Below are 24,147 nucleotides of genomic sequence, written 5' to 3' on the forward strand. Positions count from 1 at the left end.
CTAACATTAGAAATTAACTTAGACTGTCTTTGGATGTAGGATAGCTTCTAATTTATACAAGACATTCCTGTAACTTCCCCTGTAAATGTTCTAACACTACTCACTTAGCTTTTAGAGACAAATCATTAGGGTTTAAAGTTTCTTCGGGAATGAATAAGAGACTGAATAAGGTAAGTAGAGGCAAATGTCCCTGCAAAGGAAAGGGGTTGCGGTCTGGAGACAAACCTCTCAACTTGGCTTGCAAGCCCCTAGCATGGCAATAACTCTTCACAACCTCAGGTCCCAGATGGCCAGCCTACAAAATCGCTGAAGTATTACTACCCAAACTGCCTTTCAAGATAGAGGAATTTATGACCATCTATTTATCTTTTCAGCCTCTTTCTGGCAGTCAATGGCTTCATCTAAAAATGTAAACCCTGCACTCTTTAATACCTTTCCTCTGTGTGAAACCTCTCTGTGAGTCGCTCCGGCTTTTGGACTCTTGTCCTGTTTTCCTGAACTCTCCCCACTTCCTGGCAAAACACTCTACTAAGCTCTCCTTTGTGTTGCTGACATTTTGGATGATGAAAACTTTCCCATTACCTGCAAAAATGAGCTTCCACATTCCCAAGTGACAGGAAACACAGGAATTTCTCTGTAAATGAAGTCAGAGCTTGAGTCCCCTCCCTAGTGACAAAGGGCACATACTCAGCAATGGGTTATAGATGTAAAGTGTTTGGATTAAGGGGGTAGGTTTTGAAGGGGGCTCCACATAGAGGTATCTCTGAATTGGAGGTAATAAGTTCCTATGAAGTCAGTTAATTAGCAGTAAGTGTCTCTATGTTCTCACTGTCATCACCATGGCATATGGTTTATTATACAAATAATATATGTTTATGATTTTAAAAAAGAAAAGTAGGGATATATTTCACAAACGATGACATAACATGCTGTCTGCCTCTTGGAGCTTTTCACCTTAATATATCTCAAGCATCTAGATATTTCTCATTCTTTACAAGGTGAGAAGAGCAATCCATTGTCTGAATACATTATACATTTTAAACAAGTCTTCTCAGATGCATCTTTAACCTATATACTGTGTTTCATATGACACTGAATGTTTAAGTTATACACTAAGTTACAAATGATGGTGGATGTTTAGGCTGTATACTATGTTACACAGGACAATGTGGAGACAAAGTCTTCCATGTGTATATCTGAAGCATCATTCATAAAAGGAAAAAACAATAAAAGAAAGGATACATGTATTTAAAACATTGGTAGATATTGCCAAATTGTCCTTGAAAGTGGTTGTACCAATTTATACTCTTCTGCGGGGTACTTTGAAGAGTTTGTTATAGACTTCTGGAACACAGTGAAGTGTAGATTATGGAGTTAGATCAGTTGAATTTTTTTCTACTTTGTTCTCTTGCTCTATGACTCTATGATCTCCCTCCCAGTTTTAAATTTTGTTATGATATGTACAGTGAAATTGCACTCACTCATGGAAGTAGGTTCTGAAGTCAGTGTCTAAGGAGGAAAGCCTCTGCAGTCAAATCACCTTTGAAAATATGTTAAACAGTTCACAGAGTACAGTATATATACTTTTGTGTCAACAAATTTGTGTATTCAAGAGGCACCTGTGTGGCTCAGTCAGTGAAGCATCTGCCTTCCACTTAGGTCCTGATCCCAGGGCCCTTGGATCAAGCCCCATGTCAGCCTCTCTGCTCAGTGGGGTGTCTGCTTCTCCCTCTCCCTTTGTCTCTCCTGCCCCCAACTCGTGATCACTTTCTCTCTCTCTCTCTGCCAAATAAATAAAATCTTTTTTAAAATATGTATTCAAAATGATAAAATGTAATGCGCAATGCAAATCAAGGAACTGTGCAAAGGAGAATTTCACATCATTGTTTTCTTAAAGATAAATCATTTTTGGTTCAAGGAGATACTGGCAGTATACAGGAACTTTAGAATGACTAAATAATTCTGTTTCCCTCTTGTATTAATCTAAGTGCCTGCAGGAAACAAAATTAATGCCAGTGGTTCAAATGAAGAAGAAAAGGACCGATTACAGAATGAGAGCTGGGTTGTGGAAACATAAAGGGGAGGGTAAGGTCCTAGAGTCTAGATATTGTGGGAAATGGTTACTGTGCCTGGGGCTTAATTAAGGACAAAGGGGAGGAAACAGTGTGCTCAATGCTGGGGGTGCGGGGGAGCTGGTGTGGTGGCTGACATAGCCATGAACCAGAGAGACACCAGGAGCCAGAGCCAAGGCTCCAAAGGAGAAAGTGCAAAGAGATGCACTGACCTCCTTTCCCTTCCTCCATCTGACCTCCTGCAAACCTGACCAGAAGTCTGTTGGCAAAAGAGACTGGATGCAGTAGACATAGGTCAGCCTCCTGGGGCAGAGAGCAAGCCAGAGATGTCCACTCAGGGGCAAATCTCTTTGAATGAATTGGCAAAAAGCATTACTGGCACTATTGAAATCTCTCTCTCCCCCTCCCTCCCTCCCTCCCTGCTCCCTCTCACTCTCCCCAGGGAGTGGAACTAATTCAATGGCCCCATGATAACACTGCACTGTATAAAACGGGGGATTTTACTAGAGAGCTCATTCCTGTTAGATGCTTTTCTAGCCCACAAAAAGAAATAGTAAGAGGACATATCGGTTACATGTGTTGAAGCAGCGCAGTTGGAGAGCTTTCATGAAGTTGAAGTTTGGATCAACTTCCTAAAGATGCTGGCTCCCGTCCCATCATTCAATGTGCTGATTTGCCACCACCCTCCCCCCACCCCCGCCCAAAAGACCCAGGATGTAATATCTGGGTTTTAAGTTTTCTCATCTGTGAAACAAGGGGATTGGATTAGTTTTCTAAGCTGGCTAGTCTTCAGAAACTTAGGGAATCCTAGTGGCAATAAAAATGCCCAGGTCCTTCTCTAGACCCATAAATCAGAATCCTCAGGAGTGAGATCCTGGAAACTTTGTATGTAAAACATGCCCAGGTCATTTTAGCACACACCTGGGCTTGGGAACAACTGTACTCAAAATCTGGAAGACCCAGTGTAGCCATTCCAGCCCCAAAATTCAGTGACAATGACATGAATTTAGAACGATGATCATAAGAATCATTCTTCTCACCCAATAGAGAAAATTAGGAATAAAGATATATTAAAAGTAACAATGCTTCTCTAACTTCATTCAAAAATGTTTTAACATTTCCTTCAACTTTTATTTTTTGTATCTTCAGATTTTCATTCTAATATTGGCAAACAGAAGTACATTGAGCATTTTTGCATTTGTATTTCTAGAAATTAAGTAGTGGGCTCTGAGGCCATCAGTCATTGATAGCATCTATGCTATCAATAAGGGACAGCTGTTTGACTAGTGGCATCCTTCTATTGCAATTCGGTTTTATAACCGACCATATGAGAAGACCCAGTTCTTGAGCACAATACCTGCATGATCTGAGACCAAAAGACAAACAAAAAACCAAACTCACTTGACCTCTAGTCCCGCATTCCTCTTAACTGTTAAATGACACAATAGGCCTAAATGATTTAAAGGTTTCCTGATAGCCTAGAACCCCATGAGTCTAAGAAATGTCACATCAAATCCACATGTCTTCATGTATCTTCTGCTGCTGAACTTTAAAAGAGTGAGTCTGAGTTGCCAAAACCTCAGATACCTTGTGCCACAGGGAATATGACAAATAGTTCTCTAAAAGTTATTTACACTTCACACCTGAGTCATCATCCCCCAATGCGATGGGGAAGGACAACAGGATGGACAGAGTTTCTCCGAAGAGTCCTCTTCCAGGCTTGTCCAAGCATTCCTCATGTTTATTCTGTCTTGTAATCAAACTGTTCTCTTATCAATGTGATTTGATTTACCCTGACATGGAAATGACTCCTTTCCCCACAAACTACTTTTCTTTCTAAATCGTTTATACTCACTTGAACAATGCCAGAGAAATCAAAGCCACGAAGAGAATCAAATTACAGAAATAAATACATTCATAACTCAATAATACTACTCAGGACAAAGCAATCATCTGACCCTGGACCGTAAATTTGATGTAACTTTTCCTCAGGCTTTAAGACATAGAGAGTCTTTTCCATAAGAAAAGGAAATCCTTCTAATTAATACTTCATTAAGTATTGCTTAGGTAATGGGCAGAAAATGAGTTACCCAAACAGCAGGTCACGAGGATCAAGCACCCATGTAATAGTGTTGTAACAGGCAAATTTAGGACAAAGTTCATGAATAATATACATTTAGTTTTGTTTAAAATAAAAAAAAAAAAAAAAGATGTGACGAGAGAAGGCAGAGAACATTTGCCTGTGAACATGGTTAATTTTATGCAGCCAGAACAGAACTTTACTGTATTTGACCCTTATTGCCTATAAAAGTCATCAATAAACACCATTTGCCCAGAGACCTATACAGTTAGGATATTACGCACTCATGCACATTCACACAGGTAAATGCACACACCTGTGTCCCTCCAGAGGAAGTGGACAGAAAGAATGCTGTTTCTTTCCCTTTGATCAGTCCTTCCACCTCAAATGTAGATAGAACCTTTGAATCGTTCAAGGATGATTTCATTCAAGCCCAGCCTTATGTGTGTTCGGTTGCTAAAACGGTGTGATTTCAGGATATCTGGACAAGCTCTGCTATCCAAAAACTGTTTGCCACTGCCTAAAATGCCTTTGTCAGCAGAAAAACCTGCCACTGGGTAACAGAAAAGGCTTAAAAATGCAACCACTCCCAGGAGATGTAGCTTATTAACTGAAAATCAGTAACAATAAATATCAGAGTCACTGTACAAAGGAATGTTGAGAAGGGCAGGAGAGGATGAAGCAGAGAGCAGGTGGCCACAGGACACTTAATCATCAGAAGACACAGCAATGCCAGCCCAGGAGATTGGGGCAGGAAGGCGGGGAGCCAGGGGGAAAAGCAGATGATGGAAAAGCTGCTGATTTCCACACGGTTTTGCCCTGATGTTTTTCAATGACTCAGAAGTGTTTTTGCTCATGTACTATTGTCACTAATGAAAATTTCTAACCCAATTCCCCTCACTATCCTGAGAGCAGTTTTGGTTGTTTTGGTTTGGTTTTTTTTTTTTTTTTTTTTTTTTTTTTTGTTGTTGTTTTAGATTTTATTTATCTATTTGACAGACAGAGATCACAAGTAGACAGAGAGGACCCCAAGTCCCAGGACCCCGAGACCACAACCCAAGCCGAAGACAGAAGCTTAACCCACTGAGCCACCCAAGTGCCACCCCCCGCCAGACCAGTTTTAAGGCCCCTCAAACCTAGGCATTCTTATTGTGATTAGTTAGGCCTTTTTCACAAAGACCTTTATATTGTTCACAAGAGGTTGGGTAGTCATGTAGAGCAGGTATTCAAACCCTGGTTCTGCTGGTAAGTCAGCTAGGTAAGGGACACTCAGCTCAAGGGGCCAAAGCTCTGTCCTCCCATTGATAAAACGAAGACATAAATAGTCTTGATGTCAGGTTTTGGCTTGGGCTCCCCCAGCAGAGGCTGAAGCAAAGACATGAGGATAGGAAATTTCTTTGGGAGGTGCTCTGGAAGCGGGAATGAGGAACAGGGAGAATGACCCAGAGGAGGAGGGTGCATTCCTGAGGCTGCCACTGCAGACAAGAGGGGCTTGACTCAGTCAGGACCTTCAGAGGTGTGGTCTCCTACAGAGTGGAAGTCTGAGACCTTTACCTAAGAACAACTGAACACCTTTGTGGAGGGTTGCTGAGGGAATCCCTGAACGTCAGAGAGACCTTGAGGCAGAAATCGGAAAGAATGAATTCACTGCTGAGGTGGGAGGTTACCAGTGGAAGAGGAGGCTGAGCTTCCACAGGGTGGTCCACCACAGCCACGGCTGAAATCAAGGGAAGGATCAGGAGGGAGACTCAGAGTTCCAGAGACATCTTCTGTGCCTCTGAAGTATGTGTGGGTGGAGACTTCAATTGAAGAAGTGCACCCAAAGTGCTTACCTCTAATATACACTTTGGGTTGAATAAATGTCAGTTATAATTTTTAATGTTAAGACTCCTTTTTAATCTTCTAAGCTTAGTAGTGATAACGAATAGCGATGAATTAAATAATAATTACTAACTAAGAAGTAATTGTCTTTAGTCATTTCGTTATACATTACTTTTTCTGTGTCTACTCTTCTATGATGCCTGGCACAGTATACATTCAGGTGCCTGCTAATCAGTACTTTCTAAATAAACTATAGGATCATAATATTTGGTCATAAGCCATCACGTTTCTCACAACAGCTAGCTTAAGAAATAATTTTGAATTGACTGGAATGAGACTGTAACATCATCAAGGAAAGATTCTATGTCTTTGCATCTTGTGTTTTCTCTCTTCCTGGTGCCCTAATCTTGAGCTCATCACACTTCTAAGCACTCAATAAATGTTGATGGACTTACTCGCTTCTGTGTGTTGAAGCTGCCCCGAGGCAAAGCAGTTAAGGAGCCAGGGAGTTCAGGCAGTTGCATATTTTTGTATTTCATGAAAACATCAATAACTAACTATTAATACTGCGTGGAGCAGCTTGTGCCCAGAGTCTTTCAAGGATTCCAACCACAAAAATAATCACCACAAAAATAATCACATAATTGATCACTTCCCAAAATGCATTCTGGATGGTACTTTAGCTCAGTTAAAAAGTACGTAAGAAGGTAACTGTAGCATTTGGCTTCTGGCTCATGTTTGTCAGAAATTATTTAAGATCAGAGGAAGAAGTCTTTATGCTTCTTAGGTAGCTTGGCTCCCTACTGATAACCTACTGGTTCAGCAGAAAGTCTGTCTTATTTTTGTTTTATTATCACATGGAGATATTCTTATGATCACTTTATGTTCTCAGTGATGAAAGTGAGTCACGGAGAGATGAAACAACATGCTTGAGACTGTACAATTGCAGGCTGACTCTAGAGTCCACGGTCCTAACCGCAATGTTCCACTGTCTCACTGCTGGTCACAGTGGGTGCCCTAGGACATGCCAGGGTACATGGCACAGCCCCTGCTTCCTTTAAGCTTATGTCCTCATATTAGGGGGACAGTAAGCCAACAGGCATCTTCAACACAATGGGTTCACCGATTGTTTGGACTTGGTCCTAAAAGCAACTACGATGATTTCTCTTTATAGTTTTGTAGATTTGTACGTCTCTCTGGATGCAGAGAGAGGATATTTTAGAAGAAGGGGCAGGGGTAACAGGACAAAGTGATGGGAAGACTAGTTAGGAAGCTCTAATATAGTCCACAGACGAGATGGCAGTTGCTAGACGAGGGTGGAAATAATGGAGACCAAAAGAACTGTATTTGAGAAATAATTATGTGGCCAAAATATCAGGGCTTGTGAAATGATGGATTCACATTCAAAGTACTTGGCAGAAGCTTCCCATCAGCCAGTTCTGAGTCATGTTCTCAAGCCAAGGCATGGGGAGAAGGAAGTTCCAGCTCCCTTCAGCTTCTCCATTAAGATACAGGGTACTCTTTACTGATCAAGGGCTCACACACCCACGAACACCAATAAGAAAGGACTTCAGATTATGGGTGCCCAGAAAAGGAGCAAATGCTGACTATAGTGTGACAAGGAAGGAGCCACGAGCAAACAGGAGGACCATGGTATCATGAGACAAAATCCAGGAGGAGAAGCAGGATTAGGAGACAGAGGAAGAAAAGAGTTCAGTGCTAGGCATGAGACTTGAGAGATATACTCTTTAACGGAAGTCCTACAACTCATTATAGTAATCCTTTTCATGAATTTCCACAGTTACTAAAGAGAAAAAAAAAATCCCTAAGTGATGCACAAGACTCAGAAAAATCTGGCCTCTGATCACTATACTAGATTTGTGTCATACCACTGTCTGCCTTGCTTGAGGTACGTCAGTCACACCTGGCTTTCTTTAGGTTCCTCAAATATGGCAAGCCATTTTTGACCTTAGGACCCTGGTTCATGCCATTTCCCCTGCCTGGAATGCTCTTTTTCCTTCCTCTTAGCTTAGTTCAGCACTTTTAGTCTTTGAATCTCAGCTCAAATATCATTGACAATAGGAAGTCTTCTTTAACTTCCAAACTAGAATATGTTCTCTTAAGAAAATGATACATTTGTGTAATTTTTTAATTTAAATTCATCTCACCCACTTAACAAAGACCAGATAAGATTTGTCACCACTTTATCCCAGTGCCCAGCCAGGAAATTCAATATTTGCTGAAGAATGAGTTCACTAGTGGGTGGATTAGTGATAGAAAGAATAAATGCATATAAATGTATATAGGCTGGGAGAGTTGGTCCACAGACACTGATTTAGAACCATCAGCACAGGGGCGCCTGGGTGGCTCAGTGGGTTAAGCCTCTGCCTTTGGCTCAGGTCACCATCTCAGGGTCCTAGGATCAAGTCCCACATTGGGCTCTCTGCTCAGCATGGAGCCTGATTGCCCCCCCCTCTGTCTGCCTCTCTGCCTACTTGTGATGTCTCTCTCTGTATCAAATAAATAAATAAAATATTAAAAAAAAAAACCATCAACACACAGATGGGAACTCAAGCCATAGGAGCAAATGAAATCACTCAAGAAAGAATGAAAGCAGAAGAGCAATGAGGATCTATTAACTATTAGCCATTAAGCATTTCTTTATGTGATTCATGGGTCATCCTGCATTGGGACCAAATGGAGATTAGACCAAGAAACTTAGAAACTTATATTTTTAACCAAGCACTTCCTGGTGATTTTTATGTATTCTAAAATCTGAGAACAACTAACTTTAGGAACCAGTGGAGAAATGCCTTGACATAGCCCCCAGAAGCTTTTGCAGACTAGATGCTCTATGCCCAGGAGAAAGAAGCACAAATGTGTGCAAGTAGCTAAGATAGTGTTGTTGCACAGAGTACTAAAGTAGGATACAGAAGTCCTGGGTTGATACCTGTCCCCATCACTTGCTGATTCTACCATCTATATAATTACTGCTAATTACTTGAGGTAAGAGACTTGAGGAGGTTGGTCATAGTCTATCTCATTGATGTTTTATAAAGATTAAATATATGCGATAGTTATATTTTTAAAATATTAAAATTGCTTTATGTGTCTAGAAAATGCAAAAGGAATGTTGACCAACTCGGGAATATCCTATTGGTTTCCCTCAGAAAGTAAATACCATGTCAAGCATTCGGTGAATTCATATTTTCTATGTGTGTGGCTGTTCATGAGAGTGTATGTATCTTTCACTACAATCACTAAAGAATAGAAAGAGATGACTAAAACCATGGGCTTTCCCCAAGACATCACTAAGCTTCAAAAAAGACATTAAAAAAAGAGGAAACTTAACCTACATCTCTCAGAAAAAAGATCATATTCAATCTGCCATTTATTGTCGCCACTGTTACATGCAGTCAAAAATTTATTTTATCACAAGTTGCACAGAAATGACACCTGGATAATCATGTTGCCTATAATAATATTATGTGAAATAGGAGAATGATCTGATAGCTTGAATGCTAGCCTATGATTTCAGAGAATAGTTTGTAATTATAGGTCTGCTGACAGTTCAGTGCTGTCAGGTAAATCAACATTTTGCCACCTCAGGTCTCCATCATATACGGTTGAATATCAACATTTAATTTCCAAAATCCTAAACTAGGCTGGCAGTAGGTAAGCACATAGAATCTGGAAGAAAAACACCTAATTCTACATCCTGGTTCTGCCACTTAATTTTTTTTTCCTCTCCTTAATTAAGTCACCCTGTTTCTGCTTCTCATTTACAAAATAGAGATAACAGCACCCAGGTAATAGGGTTATTTTGAGGATTATATGACTACAGTGTAAAATATTTAGAATTGTGTCTGGCACACAACAAAGGACTCAATAAATATTATCTATTATCAAGCTACCTACCTTATAGGGCTCTTAAGAAAATATATCAATACTACATTTTAAAAATATGCCCACACAAACATCAAATTTCATACTTCAAAATAAGCACTCTCCTTTTTAAAGTAGTGACTATTCTTGAACTGGGGAAAAAGAGAGGGATAAGTTAGGACAGTGAGGATTGTTAAAAGGAGTAGGGAGCGATACATTTATTCTAAATAAAATCATGTTGCTCAATATATTTTTAGGACCCTTTGGGATTGCCCACAGAGTCATAGCACAGTTTAAACCTGCTGAATGGTAGGCACTTTATCCTCTAAAGACTTCTTTTATTTGGGGGATTAGGTAAGAGCCAGCATGAACCAAGTTTGATAATGAAGTAGTTGACAAGATTCTATAACATGCTTTCCTTTAAAAGGAGAAGTAGCAGCATACTATAAGTTGAAATAAGATATAATAAAAGAAAAAAAAAAAGTCCAGGAGCACTTCGGTGGCTCAGTGGGTTAAAGCCTCTGTCTTCAGCTCAGGTCATGATCCCAGGGTCCTGGGACTGAGCCCTACATCGGGCTCTCTCTTCTCAGCGGGAAGCCTGTTTCTCTTCCTCTCTCTCTCTCTGCCTACTTGTGATCTCTGTCTGTTAAATAAATAAATAAAATCTTAAAAAGAAAAGAAAAGTCCATTAATGTACTTAGTTCTAGCTGGTCTTGTAGTCTACAAAGGTAATCCAAGCTAATAGCTTAACCATGAGAAGTAGTTCTATTTGGGTCAGGGTATCCCAGCAACCTGGGACTCAGCCTCAAGTCCTTCTGCCTGCTGCCTGCAAATGGCTTTGGATGCCAGCAGAACAATCAGGCTTTTTTTTTTTTTTTTTTTTTTTTTTTTTTTTAACCTGTTTTAGGGACTCAATCCCGATCTTGAACCCTAGCACAGGTAACTAGGTCACTTCCTGATAACTTGTCTAGTATACCACTCCCACGCCCTCTGGGGAACATTCTGGGATGTTTAGAGACTTCCCTACTCCCTAGTCCCTCACCAGGTAACCAAGGTCCTATCAGCAAAAAGCAGCTTCCTGCTCACCTCAGTTCTCAATCCTCTCTGCTCCCAGAAGTTCCCCACCTCCTCAACTGACATCCAGAGGTAGACTAGCAGATGGTTTAGTAGTCACCCATTATCCAAAATATTATCTCCAGGTGGAAGATTTTCTTGCCACTTTGGACATCCTCCCCTCTCTCGCTCCTGAACTTCGGATCCTGAATTACCCCAATGGGTACATCTACTAGTCCAGGTCCTAGCATCTCCCATTTTAATCTAATCAGTAACAACTGATTAAGCTATCCTTTACCATATCTTACATCAGGTTCAGAGTTTATCTCATTCCACACAGAAAGTTCACAAATGAGTCACAGTTTCTATAGAATATATCTCTGTTTTTGAACTTGCAGGAAGAATATGGATAACGATAGCAGAAACACAGAGAAACCTATTTATGTGAGATTTTGACATAATATTCTTGAAACTCTGGAATTTGGAAATTTGCACTGCAGTCTCCTAATACTATCTGGAAATCACCACATTTCATTATCAGTTCATATTTTCTTGAAAAACGGGTTTTGTTTTTAACTTTCCTACAAAGATAAGTGTTCCAGGTACATAGTTTGGGAGCCATTAATAATTATAAATAGATAAAGTCTTTGAACTCTACATTTTTATTGTTACTGTTAATAGATGGCATTTTTGTATCCTTGTGAATTTCTTCCCTCCCTTCTATAGAATGGTTTCAAGCCTCAAAAACTACTGTTATTAGCACCTCTTCACTCCTAATAGTCTTTTAATGTGACAAATGTCCCCCTTCCAAGTTTCTAAACTGCCTAAAAATGTGATACTACCTCTTAGCCCAAATCATTATTACTCATTTTGTGTTGACAGAGATCATGACTACAGCAATTAACACAATACTGGCTGACCTTGAAGCACATGGGCCAAACCCTTTCATGATAAGACTTACCCACAACTTGCAATGAGATGTCACAGAAATAGCATCAAACTTTGGATTCTGTCAGATGTATATCAGATTCCATCAACAGCTGTATGACCTGAACCTGCTTTTGCTTCTCTGAGTCTCAGTCTCAGTCATCTCATTTTTAAGTGTGGAGATTGTGTGTGTGTGTGTGTGTGTGTGTGTGTGTGTGTGTGTGTGAATATCTGTGATATCTTCCCAAGATTATAGTGAGAATTAAGTATGTCCTTAAAATTTCTAGAACTGAATCTTTAGGAAGGCATTAAATACGTATTGGTTTTCTACTCTTTCTCTTTGCTCTCACACCAGAATATACTTTGAAACCTTTGGTTTCACTTTAAAAAAATAAAAATAAAACCAAAGAGAAAAGAAAGAAAGAAAGAAAAGAAGAGAAGGGAAGTGAAGAGAAGGGGAGAAAGAAAGAAAGAAAGAGAGAGAGAGAGAGAGAAGAAAGCCAGGAAAAGAAACAGAAGAAAGCTTTTGGCTCCACTTGGAACTAATCTCCTTATATACACCACCATTATTATCTGTCTCTCTTCTCAAATGTTCTTTGAGTTCCAATCTTGTACCCTAGAAGGACAGAGAAGAATTATTCCCTGTGCATTGGGGTTTTATGTCGAACAAGAAGTAGAGATGTCAGCTGTGTCTACTGCCTGTAGGGGCCCTCGGCCGCTTCATTCTCTAGGGCTCCTTTCTAGATCACAGTTTATTTCAAAAACTGAAACAATCACTTTACATTATAAGGTAATTCTAAAGAATTAAAAACAAAAAGTTTATTGCTCTGCATTGTGCTTTTTTTTTTAAAGATTTTATTTATTTATTTGACAGAGAGAAATCACAAGTAGATGGAGAGGCAGGCAGAGAGAGAGAGAGGGAAGCAGGCTCCCTGCTGAGCAGAGAGCCCAATGCGAGACTTGATCCCACTGAGCCACCCAGGCACCCCATGCATTGTGCTTTAATGGAACACTGACAAATGGCTTGTCTTCTACTGTAACCAGTATCATTACATTTACTTTGAGTAAACATGTACTACTACTATTACTGCTAACAATAATAATGAATCAAACCTCAAACTTGCAAAAACAGATAAAATGTGGGATATGTAGGATGCTTATTTGTAGACAAAATAAGCATTGAATGGTTTCTACAGCAAAATCTCCTAGAAATTTTGAAATAGATAATTTTTAAAATTTTCAGTTTACACACACTTTTCAAGGAATACATCTATTACTTTCTATGATTTAATGTACAGATATTATCAAAATCTTTTCATAAATGTAATAACCTTCTATTCTGGAGAACTAGGAAGTCATTCTGTACTTGTTTTTAAGGGTGAAAATTATTCCTGTGTTTCTTTACAATGATTCTATCTCTTCTAGTTTGAAAAGAAGAGCTAAAAACAACTCTATGTAGGCAGGTGAAATATTTGCTACACAGTATTGAGTAGCACTCTTTAAATGTGTTCTGATGATCACTGGCATCAGAAACACCCACAGCACATATGAAAAAAGACAGACCCCATCCCTCCTGACCTGGACCCTAAAGTTTGAGAGGCACCTGTTGATAGAATTGGGCCAGTAAAACCCCAAAACTAAGTTGAAAAATTTATTCATTTTAAACATTAAGCCTGGAATTTAAGTAAATTCAACTAAGGTTTTGTAGACGTACAGGTTACACCATCATAGAGAGAATAGCTAGCCTTCTCACAAATGTGATTGAGCCAAAGAAGGAAAAGTCATGCTCTCATTCTCAATGTTTTGCTTATTGTATTATGTGGAAATACATATAGTTTTCAAATGTCCTTTTGATTGAAAGAAAAACAACCAGAATGTATTTTAATTTTATGAGTTCTCCACCATATGTGGAACGAGGTAGTCCAGCAACATAACAAGTAGCCTAGCATGCATTTATCTAGTCAACAAAAACTTATTGAGGGGCACCTGGGTGGCTCAGTGGGTTAAGCCTCTGCCTTCGGCTCAGGTCATGATCTCAGGGTCCTGGGATCAAGTCCCGCATCGGGCTCTCTGCTGGGCAGGGAGCCTGCTTCCTCCTCTCTCTCTCTCTCTCTCTGCCTGCCTCTCTGTCTACTTGTGACCTCTCTCTGTCAAATAAATGAATAAAATCTTTAAAAAAAATTATTGAGTACTTACTCTATGCCACTGACTTAAGCTCTAGCATCAGAATAGTAACAGAAAGAAAAATTCACTCATTGACACTACCAGCTAGTAGCTAGTACCAGTCTAGTAGCAGAGATCTACAATAACCAAATACTTATATACATAAATATAAATTTACAGTTATGATACGTGTTATGAATTGATGTAGACTTCCTAATATCCTAACTCTCCAAAGCTGGAGGACATCCATTAACTGAGTAATTTTCACATCTAGGAATTTATACCTATTATTTCATTGGCACAAATGCAGCGAATAGGTCTGCATTGCTTTTGAGTTTGTAAGAAACCTCACTGTTCATGGTAGGGCACTGAGTCAATAAATTATGGAATAACTATAGTGGAAATCTCTGTGTCACTAAAAATAATACAGTAGTAATCATATAATAAGATCTTACAAATACATATTATGTGAAAAAAGCAAGGTGCAGAACAACATGAATATATGAAATGTAATATACTATTTATGGTAAATTCAAAAAGAAGAGAAGTGTATGTGTGCTTATACAGTGCCAGAAATAAATTATCTTTCTCTGAAGAATAGAAATTTTTAATTTTACTTTTTACTTTGGGATTTTCTGGATTTTATTTGTGTGTATGTGTGTGTTATTTACAAGGACACATGTAATTCATTAATAACACGTACAGTTTTGGATAAAGATCCATGGGCCCCAATACAGAACCACAAAATCAAAACATTTAGTGACAGGATCCTAATATGTATACATATACATATATATTAATTAATCCTAATATATATAATTAATATTATATATATCCTAATATATATAATTAATAATTTTACAACAACTCTTGGGAACAACAAGTACTACAAAAGCTCTCCAGATGATTCCAACAATCAGCTAGATTAGGAACCACTGGTCTAATATAATGAAGTCTGAACTTCAGGGAAACATTCTACATCCAATTTCATATCTTTGTTGGAGCCAAAATATTTCCACAACTACTTATTTCTACATATTTCTACAATATTTCTACAACTACTAGAAAACAAAAGGCACACCATGATAAAAATATCATCAGTTATGTTAATTACAGGTGTCACAGTCTCTTTCAGAATCTACAGACAGCCTGGGAATGGCATTTCAAAACAAAACAAGATTTTTGTTCTGCTAAAGAAAATTTACTTCAACTCATGTTAGACTCTAATTCCAGGTCAAGTATACCCAGACATCAAATACATCATCCTTTGAGCTGCTATTGTACTGTATTTATTGGGCTCTACAAGTCTCTACAAGATTTATAAGATGTACCAGGGACTTGAGGCAGAAAAACTGTGAATGAACTTTTTATATCAAAACCCCAGTGCCTTTCATATTATTACTGCTTTTTAAAGAAAATCCTTTAGTTGCAACAAACCTGCAGCTAGTGCTGTCCCTTTCCCAGCATGTTTTTCCACCTTAAAAAGTGAATAAAGTAAGAATATGGCTCTTTAAATAACTATCTGTAAGACATCGGGTAAGTCATGTAAGTTTTCAGCACCTCAGTTTCCTCACTTGTAAAATGGAATAACCATGGAATCGAATTCATTGTGGTATTGTAAGAAGTAAAAATAAAAACAGAGAAACTGACTGGAAAATATCTGATACATAGAAGTATTCAATAATACTCATTAGTTCTAGTTTGAACTAGCTCTTACTAGTTCAAAAAGATAAATGCATCCCTTCTGTTTATTGTAGCATTATTATAATAGTCAATAAAGCCAGCAATCTAAGGGTCCATCGATTGATTAATGGGCAAGGAAGATGTGGGGGGTGTGTTGGTGCATGCACACGCATATATTATGCAGCTATTTAAAAAAAAAGGATGAGATCTCGCCATTTGTGACAATGAGGACAGACCTAGAGAATATTATACTAAGTGAAATAAGTCAGACTGAGAAAGACAAATACATAGGATTCCACTCATCAGGAGACTCTAACAAAAAAATAAACAAACAAACAAACAAACAAACAAGAAGCAGAACCAGACCTACAAACACAGAGAACAAACTGATGTTCACCAGACCGGAGAGGGACAGAGGAATAGACAAAATCAGTGATAGGGAGTGGGGGAGATATCAGCTTTCAGTTACGGAATGAATACATCATGGAAATAAAAGGCACAGCATAGGGAACAAAGTCAATGGTACTGTAAGAGCATTGCATGGTGACAGATGGTTGCGACACTTGTGGTGAGCACAGCATAATGTAGAAGTTGTCAAATCATTACGTTGTACACTGAAACTAATATAAGATTGTATGTCAAGTATACTCAAATTTAAAAATTTACTATTTAATAAGGATAATCTTCCATTTCTAATCATACTTCTGAATTCTCAAAAAATAAAGTCATAATCTTAGAAATTAAGGCCACACTTTAGATTTTGATGTGACTTTGAAGCTTGTTGTATTTTTTTAATTTAGTATTCTGTTCCAATTGATTCAGGCTTTAATCCAACACATATTAACTCAGTGCCAACTCTGTATAAAGCGCTCATTTAGGCACAGTGCAAATGAAAAAAAAAAAAAGAAGAAGAAGAAAAAGAAGACAAACCTCTCATCTCTAGATTACTTTAGAAGAGCAAATGAGAAATGGGCACAAACTGTCATTATGGAAGGTAGAAGCCAGTACAAGTAGGCAAGTATCTGGGAATTCAGAAGAGACAATATTTAATTCCACTTGATGGGTGATACAGGGCTGGAAGTGGAGATCTGAGTCACTATCATGGTATAGGGTTTAGGCCAGCTACACAAAAGGCACCACTCAGCAGGGTTCAGCAACAGAGGAAGAAGATGACCTCATGGAGTTTCTGGCTACACATAGTCCAAAATCTCTTTCCCATTGGCATGCTATTCAAGGTGAAGGCTCTCAAAAACAATATGACCAAATATCCATATGTATAAATACTGGGGTCTTTAGAATTCCTCTTTACCAGGACCCTATAGACAAAAGTTGAAATAATTCACAATTATGAGTTTATAATTCCATAAAGCTCTATCAGGGGAACAGCATCCCATGGAGTTTTACAGCAAGAGCTCTACAGTCTAATCTTGCCAGATTAGTAATGGAAAAAAGACAGCACTGCTACCCAATGATGACTAGGTAGTCATGGAGAGAAAAATCTGTTGGCATCTGCCCAAAGCCCAGTAAGCAGATGGCCTTGGGCACAAAATCCATCATGACGATTGGCACCTCATTGGGATGCTTGGAGCAGTGAAGGGGCCTGAAAAATGCCCTTCTTTGGCTGCCTTTTCTCCTGAGGCATATTGGTGGCACAGGAGGGGGACAACTGCCTGACTCCTGCCAAAGGGAGAAAAGATGGCCTTTAAAATCTAGGCTACTGCAGCCTCCTGGGTAGTCAATCTGGTGCCTTTCAAGCGACCAAAGAGCATCTTAAGGATGTGTGTCTGATTTCCTCTAGGACAGATGATTCCCAACAGATTCCATTCAAAGCTGGCTCAAGGATAACAAGCCAAGCTCCAAGATGGTGGAGGGGGGTCTAGGTCCTCAGTAGCCAGTGAGTAGCCTCATTAATGAGTCAGCTCTATGGTTCAACGTTGTCTTACCTATTTGAAGATTCTTAAATTGGTGATGTATAGCTAACTAAGTGAATTTTTGTTCTCTAAGATTAAGTGCACCTGGATGATTAAGGTTGTTAACTACTTGAAGGGGCAATCCCCATAGCAATCTATTTTGTAGATGCTTGCTAATTTGAAGTTTTTCAAAATTAATGAAGATCCCTTTTTTTCTGAAACATATAGTTTTGTAATTTTTATAATACTGCCTAGTATTTCAAATATTTTAACCACTTGGCATTAAAACATTGATTATATCACAACATGACACACATGCACACACTGGTTAGTCTTAATACGCTCTTGAGTAGACTTCTCTGAACCCACAGCAAATAAAATACAATGGCAAACTGCTGGCCTTTATCCCAAGAAACTATAAACTGAGTTTCAGTCATAAGGATATCTAACTATTAAATATCACTCTTAAATAAGAGAGTTATGAATTGTTATTTGCACAAAATTTTGACTATTCCCTACTTTCACAGTGCTTTTAAATATAGTTGAGAATTACTTCCTGAAAACAACAGCAAAGTCACAGCCAATGTACCCAAGATCCCTTTGACTTATGTTGTACTTATATTAATAGGGTGTGTTGTTTTATATAAACATATTTGTTTAGAGCACATAATCTTAATTGTTATTTCAATTACCTTAGGGCCTAAAACAGTTTAACAATAAAATTTTCTGATTATTCAAGAATCCACCCATATCAATGAGAAAATTACCAGTTTCGAAGAGTGTCTGATCACAATACAAGACAAGGATGCTATAATCAGCTACTAGCAGCAGAAATTGTTATATTACCTCATAATGGCAAGTACCAGTTAATCACATAAATATATATCTTTGTGAAATATTATGTAAATATTTCAGTTAAAGATAATAGCATAAATAATGAAAATTCTAAAACATATAATTCATTACAACTGAGATAATCAAACTATCCCAGAGATATAAAGTGATAAGCATGTAAATAAAATAAATAGTAAGGGATTGGGTAAGTGTGGGTGAAGTTTAAATGAAAGTAAAAAGTAAAAAAAAAAAGTTATTATTTCTAAGTGGCTAATTTTCACGTGTGTGATCCAAAATTGTTTCCCCAGAAAATCAAGTAAAATTGTTAAATAAGGTAGGTACTCTTTTCATTTCCGTAAGTGTGGAGAGATTTCCAATCCACTCCTTAGAGGGGAACTTGACTCTACTCAATATTGACTCCTACTCAAGAGTAACTTATGACCATTCAGGCATGGTCTAGGGTTTTACCTCTATTGTGCTCCCTCAACTGCATCAATAAACAGTGAGGGAGGCAGCGGTCCTCCATGGGGCTGGTCAGGGTTGGCTGTGCAAACCCACCTCTTCCTACTGGCAGGCCCCAAACTATAGATTTGATGGGAAAGGGAGTGATTATCCTGGAGGTCCAATATATAATTTATAAAGATATAAAGTGATAAGCATGCAAATAAAATAAATGGTAAGGGATTGGGTAAGTGTGGGTGAAGTTTAAATGAAAATAAAAAGTAAAAAAAAAAGTTCATATTTTCCTAATTCTTTAACTACATCATTCTCCTCATCCCTATAAACCTATAGAACCAAAAAATAATCCCAGGCTGCTCTTTGATTTTACTCACACTCTTTTTCATGACTGATGCCACAAAGTTAGTCAATATGAAATGGGGTTTGTACCAATGCTAACAGAGAAATCTTGATCCACAGACAGTAGGGCTCATTTTAGTATGAACTACTTGGAATCAGTTTGATTTTAAATCATCAAGCCCAGCCTGTTGGGGGAGCAGAATAAAATAATACCCTTTTCAAAATAAACATGCAAATTTCTTGCAAATACATTCTTTTCCAAAGAGTAAACATAGAACATACTCTAAAGAAGCACCAACCACCCAATGTTAAAATACAACTAGCTCAAAACGTAGCACATAAACATGAGTACCTCCAGCCAGGATCTTCTCTTCCAGTTCTGCCATTTGCTTCTTATAAGCTTTTAAAGCTGCTTCTTTGAAAGAGGGGCGGATTCTCTTTGGCTTTGTGATTTCCACTGGCTGTTCAGGGATGTTTTGGTTTTCATCTTCTTTTATTTCCATTTCAGCTGATGTTTCATTTAAGGGTTCCAATCCCTCTTCACTAACCACATCATCTCCCTGCCCATCATAACCCTCATCTTGTGGAGTTTCATAGGGTGTTTCATATGAAGGGTGATCATATACCTGCATTTGCTCATCTGTTTCAGTCATACTAGTCCTATTTTCTAGCTTAGCAAGGACTTGTTCCATCACTTCAACATAATCTGTCTCGTTATCAGCCACTGGTTCACTATAGTCCTCTTCATCCTCTGCTTTGTAGTAAAAAGGCTCTGTGTAGACGTCAGAGTCAAGGGTGGTACTTGATTCATTTGCAGTTGATTGGGATAATGTCCGAAATCTTCCCATTAGGGAAGAGCCACTGTCTTCATACCCACTGAGACTCTGGGTGCTTTTGTTCCATACCACCTCCAAGGCTGATTTAGCCCTCTGTAATGTAGATCCAAATTTTGGAAAGCTGAAAGCCTTATCAGAAAGGTCAATGCTTAATCGACTGTGCCATGATTTGGGTGGGGCATCCTCTGAGTCATCACTTTGCAATTCACTTTGACTTCCATACATCATGGACAATTGGTTTTGATTTTGGTACAGCTCATTAGAATTAGCTTCCTGGTAAGAATCATACTGGCCAACCCACTGGCCTCGTGGTTCATTATCCAACCCGGGGCACGGAGATGAGTTGTCATCTTGGGTGAAATCATAGCTCTCAGAGTCATCCTGAACATCACTGTGGCACTTTCCCAAGTCTTCTAGGTCTTTATTATAAACCTCTAGCTGTTGATCAGATAGACTGTTTGTGTCATAGTCAAGAGCTTCCTGGGTGGATGAATCCAAACCTAAGTCAGCTCCTTGCTCTGCTTGATTCCATTCCTTCCAAGGAGAAAGATCCTCCTGCAAAGAGAACTGAGAATCACTGTAATGACTTTGATCTCCAGATGCACACACCATGCCATTACTCATTCCACTATCCACAGTTTCTGTGTTCCCGATTTCACTCTGCCCTTGGACTCCTTCCATGACCCCATTCAAACGCTGATCCTGCAGACTGTCATACAAGGTAGGTGTGCCCTCCTGTTTCCTCTGCCAAAGTTCCCGGTCTGACGATGACAGGAGGGAGCTTCCATTAGCTCTAGTAAAAAACTGGTTTTCTGAAAAATCCTCTGAGTAAGACTGACACAGTTTGGAAAAATCTGATTCAGAACGACTAAGTTTAGCAGTGAAAAAATCGCTCTGTGAGTGCCAGAGGGGTGTAGCATCTGCATAACGGGTTGCAGTTTGTTTTTCCAAATTATCTGATTCTGGCAATTGTGAGGAAATTTTATCATAATCAGATTTATTTGAAATTCTGCTGCTACTGACAGTTTTATTCTTGGCTCTAGCGTTGTGTGATTTTGAACTTGACTTGGAAGTACTTCCTTTTGTTGGAAACTCTGACTTGGAAAGCACAGCGTAACTGTTTCTATTGAGGTCAGGTTCCAGCTCTCCATCGCTGTCATCAGGTGACTGCCAATTGTTCTTCTTGCTTTTGGGCTCTGGAGTAGACAGTTTTATATCCATGCTCTCATATGTCTGGGAGGACGGTATCCCTCTCTCTTTTCTTTCTCTTATATCATGAGTAAGAATATCTGTTGAGATTCCAATTCCTGTCCCTTTGAGTTTGTAGGATTTTTTTAAGACAGAATCCCTTTGCTGCGGGGTTTCGAAGTACACAAGTATGGGTCGAGGCTTTGCATTTGGGCAGTCCCTCTGGTGCCCTATCCTTTGAGCAAATTCAATTTTAATAGCATTTGGTGCATCTGAGAAACCCATTTTATCTATTAGAATTTGATATACCACACTTTCAACGTATTCATATCTTTCTTCAGGCACATTTAGAAATCTCAGGCTTGCCTTGCTACCCATATGACCTAAATGTTTAATATAATCATGGATGTCTCTGGTTTCTCTCCGAGACTGGACAAACCCTGTACGTAGCTGTTCGATTTCACTTTGTACAACCTCCACACTGCTGGAGATCTCATCAATGGAATGCTTGAGAGCATTGACATGCCCTCGTAGTTCAGAAAGTTCTGTTTCAATCTGACTAATACCCTGAAGTTCCTTAAAGATCATTTCCATGACATCGTGTGTCTGGCTAATGCACCCAGAGGAACTGAAACCTGGTTCCAGGGGATTTGTCTTTGGGTTTCGCGCCGTTCTGTCCAAAGATTTACTTCTTATTCCCCAGGTTTTCTTCATTGTGCTCAACTCTGAATCTGACGAGACACACTCCTGACTCTTCTTCCATTTTCTCAGTTTGCGTAACGCTCCTAGTTTCAAGCTATGTAGAGTGCGTTCTCCATCGGAGCTGCCCTCAGAGGGGGCCAGGCTGCTTGAACTCTTTCTATTGCGTCTAACTGGCATTGTGAGTGTTGGTTGCGCCTGGTTTTCTGTACTACTCCTTAGTTCATTGAGTGATTCCGAATAGGAACTCTCAATTGAAGATAACTCTTGAAGCTGATCCTCATTATCACCGTTGGTTACATGAATGTTCTTTCGGAGGCCATTGGCAATCGCTACTCGGTAACTGAATGTTGGCGAGAGGGAAAACTCTTTATTAACCCCCTCCTCTTCAGTGGATAAGTTGCGAGTAGATGAACACTTTGCAATCTTCTTTACAGTGCTTTTTAAGGTATTAGAAAATTTGGGGGGTTTGGTCTGGCCAGGAGTGGGAAAGTCTTGATCCTTTTTCTGTGGATGATTCTCTTTTTTTTTGGTTGTATTTCCCAATTTCTTTGTAAACATTCCTTTGCAAAGCTTATGTATATAAGGTAAAATCAGGGTCTTGAAAAGATTAGCCACCATGGAGAGCAATTAGTGCAAGCTTTTCTGCCCCAAAGAAGTAAACAAGGTACCAGGATGGAAATCTGTAAATTCAAGGCAAGCATCTCTGTTCAGATGTTCTGTGAATTATTGAAAATAGCAGGCAGGGCAGCCATGGCTCCGCCGCCGTGTCACAGTCCCGTGAAAACCAGAAACAAAGCTCCATTTATGAAGGACATTCTCTCCAGGCAAAAGGTTTTCATGACTCTCTCTCATTTCCACATAACTTCATAGAGTGTCTGAAAGAAAGGAAGGTTAAAATGAATATCAGAATTCAATTCTAGATTTAGCCCATTTCTAACATTTTTCCAGAAGTATTCAAGATACACAGTGTGTGAAAAGTTGCCGGGGTGAGGAAGCAGGGGAATATCTGAATTTCAGTACGCATTTACTTTTAAAATTGTAAAGCAAATCCTTACCAATAACTATGTTTAAGTCATATTTTTCTTCCTAACACTTATGGGTGGACACAACTGAACTGAATAAATGAGCAGACATAGTAATAAAAGGTAACAATGGCTATTTAGGAAAGACTATGTAAGAAAATAAGCAAATTTTAAAAGCTATATTGACTACATGACATTATCATTTCCACTTTATTTCCTTTCTTAAAAGTACATTAACTTATACAAACATAAGCATAAGCATTCAAAATTTAATGTTCTCCCTATCCTAGACATTCAAAATTCATCAAATTAATATTATTTATGTATGTAAGACCTTTTCTTATTCAAATAACATTTTCTTTTTCTAGGTATTCAATGACTCGGAATTTCTTAAATAATAAAGTAACCCAAGTGAGAAATATTTCATATGATGAAATAAATACCAAGAGGAAATACATTTGAAAACATAGATAATATATCCAAATTTTGAGAGGACATGACTTGGAAGAGTTGAGCCATCCCAATCAACTGGCACAGCCTTATGGCAGATGCCGGGGAACCCAACCCTAGGTTAGAACTCTGACAGGAGATCAAATACCAAATTACAAAAGGAAATTGTGCCACAAATTAGATGTGCCCATGGATAACCAAAAACTGGTCATATATAATTCATCCAATGATTCAGTATTTTATAATGCATGTGACCACACCAGCAACTAATCTTTATGATGGTTAGTTTCTTGAATTACATGAAGAAGAAGAAGAAGCAAAGGGAGAAGGAAGAGAACAAAGTTTACATTCAATTTCCTGGCTCACCAGTACCACGCCTTGTATGTGGTAGTATTCAAATAAAATTTGGTGGGACTAAACTTAACTATTTTACAGTTGAAAGATACCATAGAGTAATGGTAACAGCCAAAAGCCTTTGCTAACATTGAACTACATATTTGGGTAGGCAAATAATTGATGTAATTCTTTAAAGAATACATCATAAACTGCATATGGTTTTAGGAGCTGGCTGACTCTTTATAAGCTCCCTCTGCTTGAAAATCTGCCATGTTTACTTCACTTGCATTCTTCAGGGACTCAGGGGGAAAACATGTTCTGGCCAGGAGCCAAGTTTCACAAGAAACAGAGCAACGTAAGTGAGAAAGGGAAGCATAAAGATGGAGG

At 38.7% G+C, this 24,147-nt stretch overlaps 1 protein-coding gene across 1 annotated transcript in view; it reads right to left on the reverse strand.

The window, feature by feature from the left end:
- UNC13C (unc-13 homolog C) overlaps nucleotides 1–24,147 on the reverse strand; it is a 616,040-nt gene that overhangs the window by 558,750 nt on the left and 33,143 nt on the right. Inside the window, exon 4 of the mRNA XM_082733851.1 lies at nucleotides 19,579–22,827. Within this exon, the coding sequence (XP_082589977.1) occupies nucleotides 19,579–22,570 (2,992 nt within the window). The 5' untranslated portion in view covers nucleotides 22,571–22,827. The remainder of the gene's footprint in view (nucleotides 1–19,578; nucleotides 22,828–24,147) is intronic.

The sequence above is a fragment of the Mustela nivalis genome (genome assembly GCF_964662115.1).
Source record: "Mustela nivalis genome assembly, chromosome: 6".
NCBI classification, from domain to species: Eukaryota; Metazoa; Chordata; class Mammalia; order Carnivora; family Mustelidae; genus Mustela; species Mustela nivalis.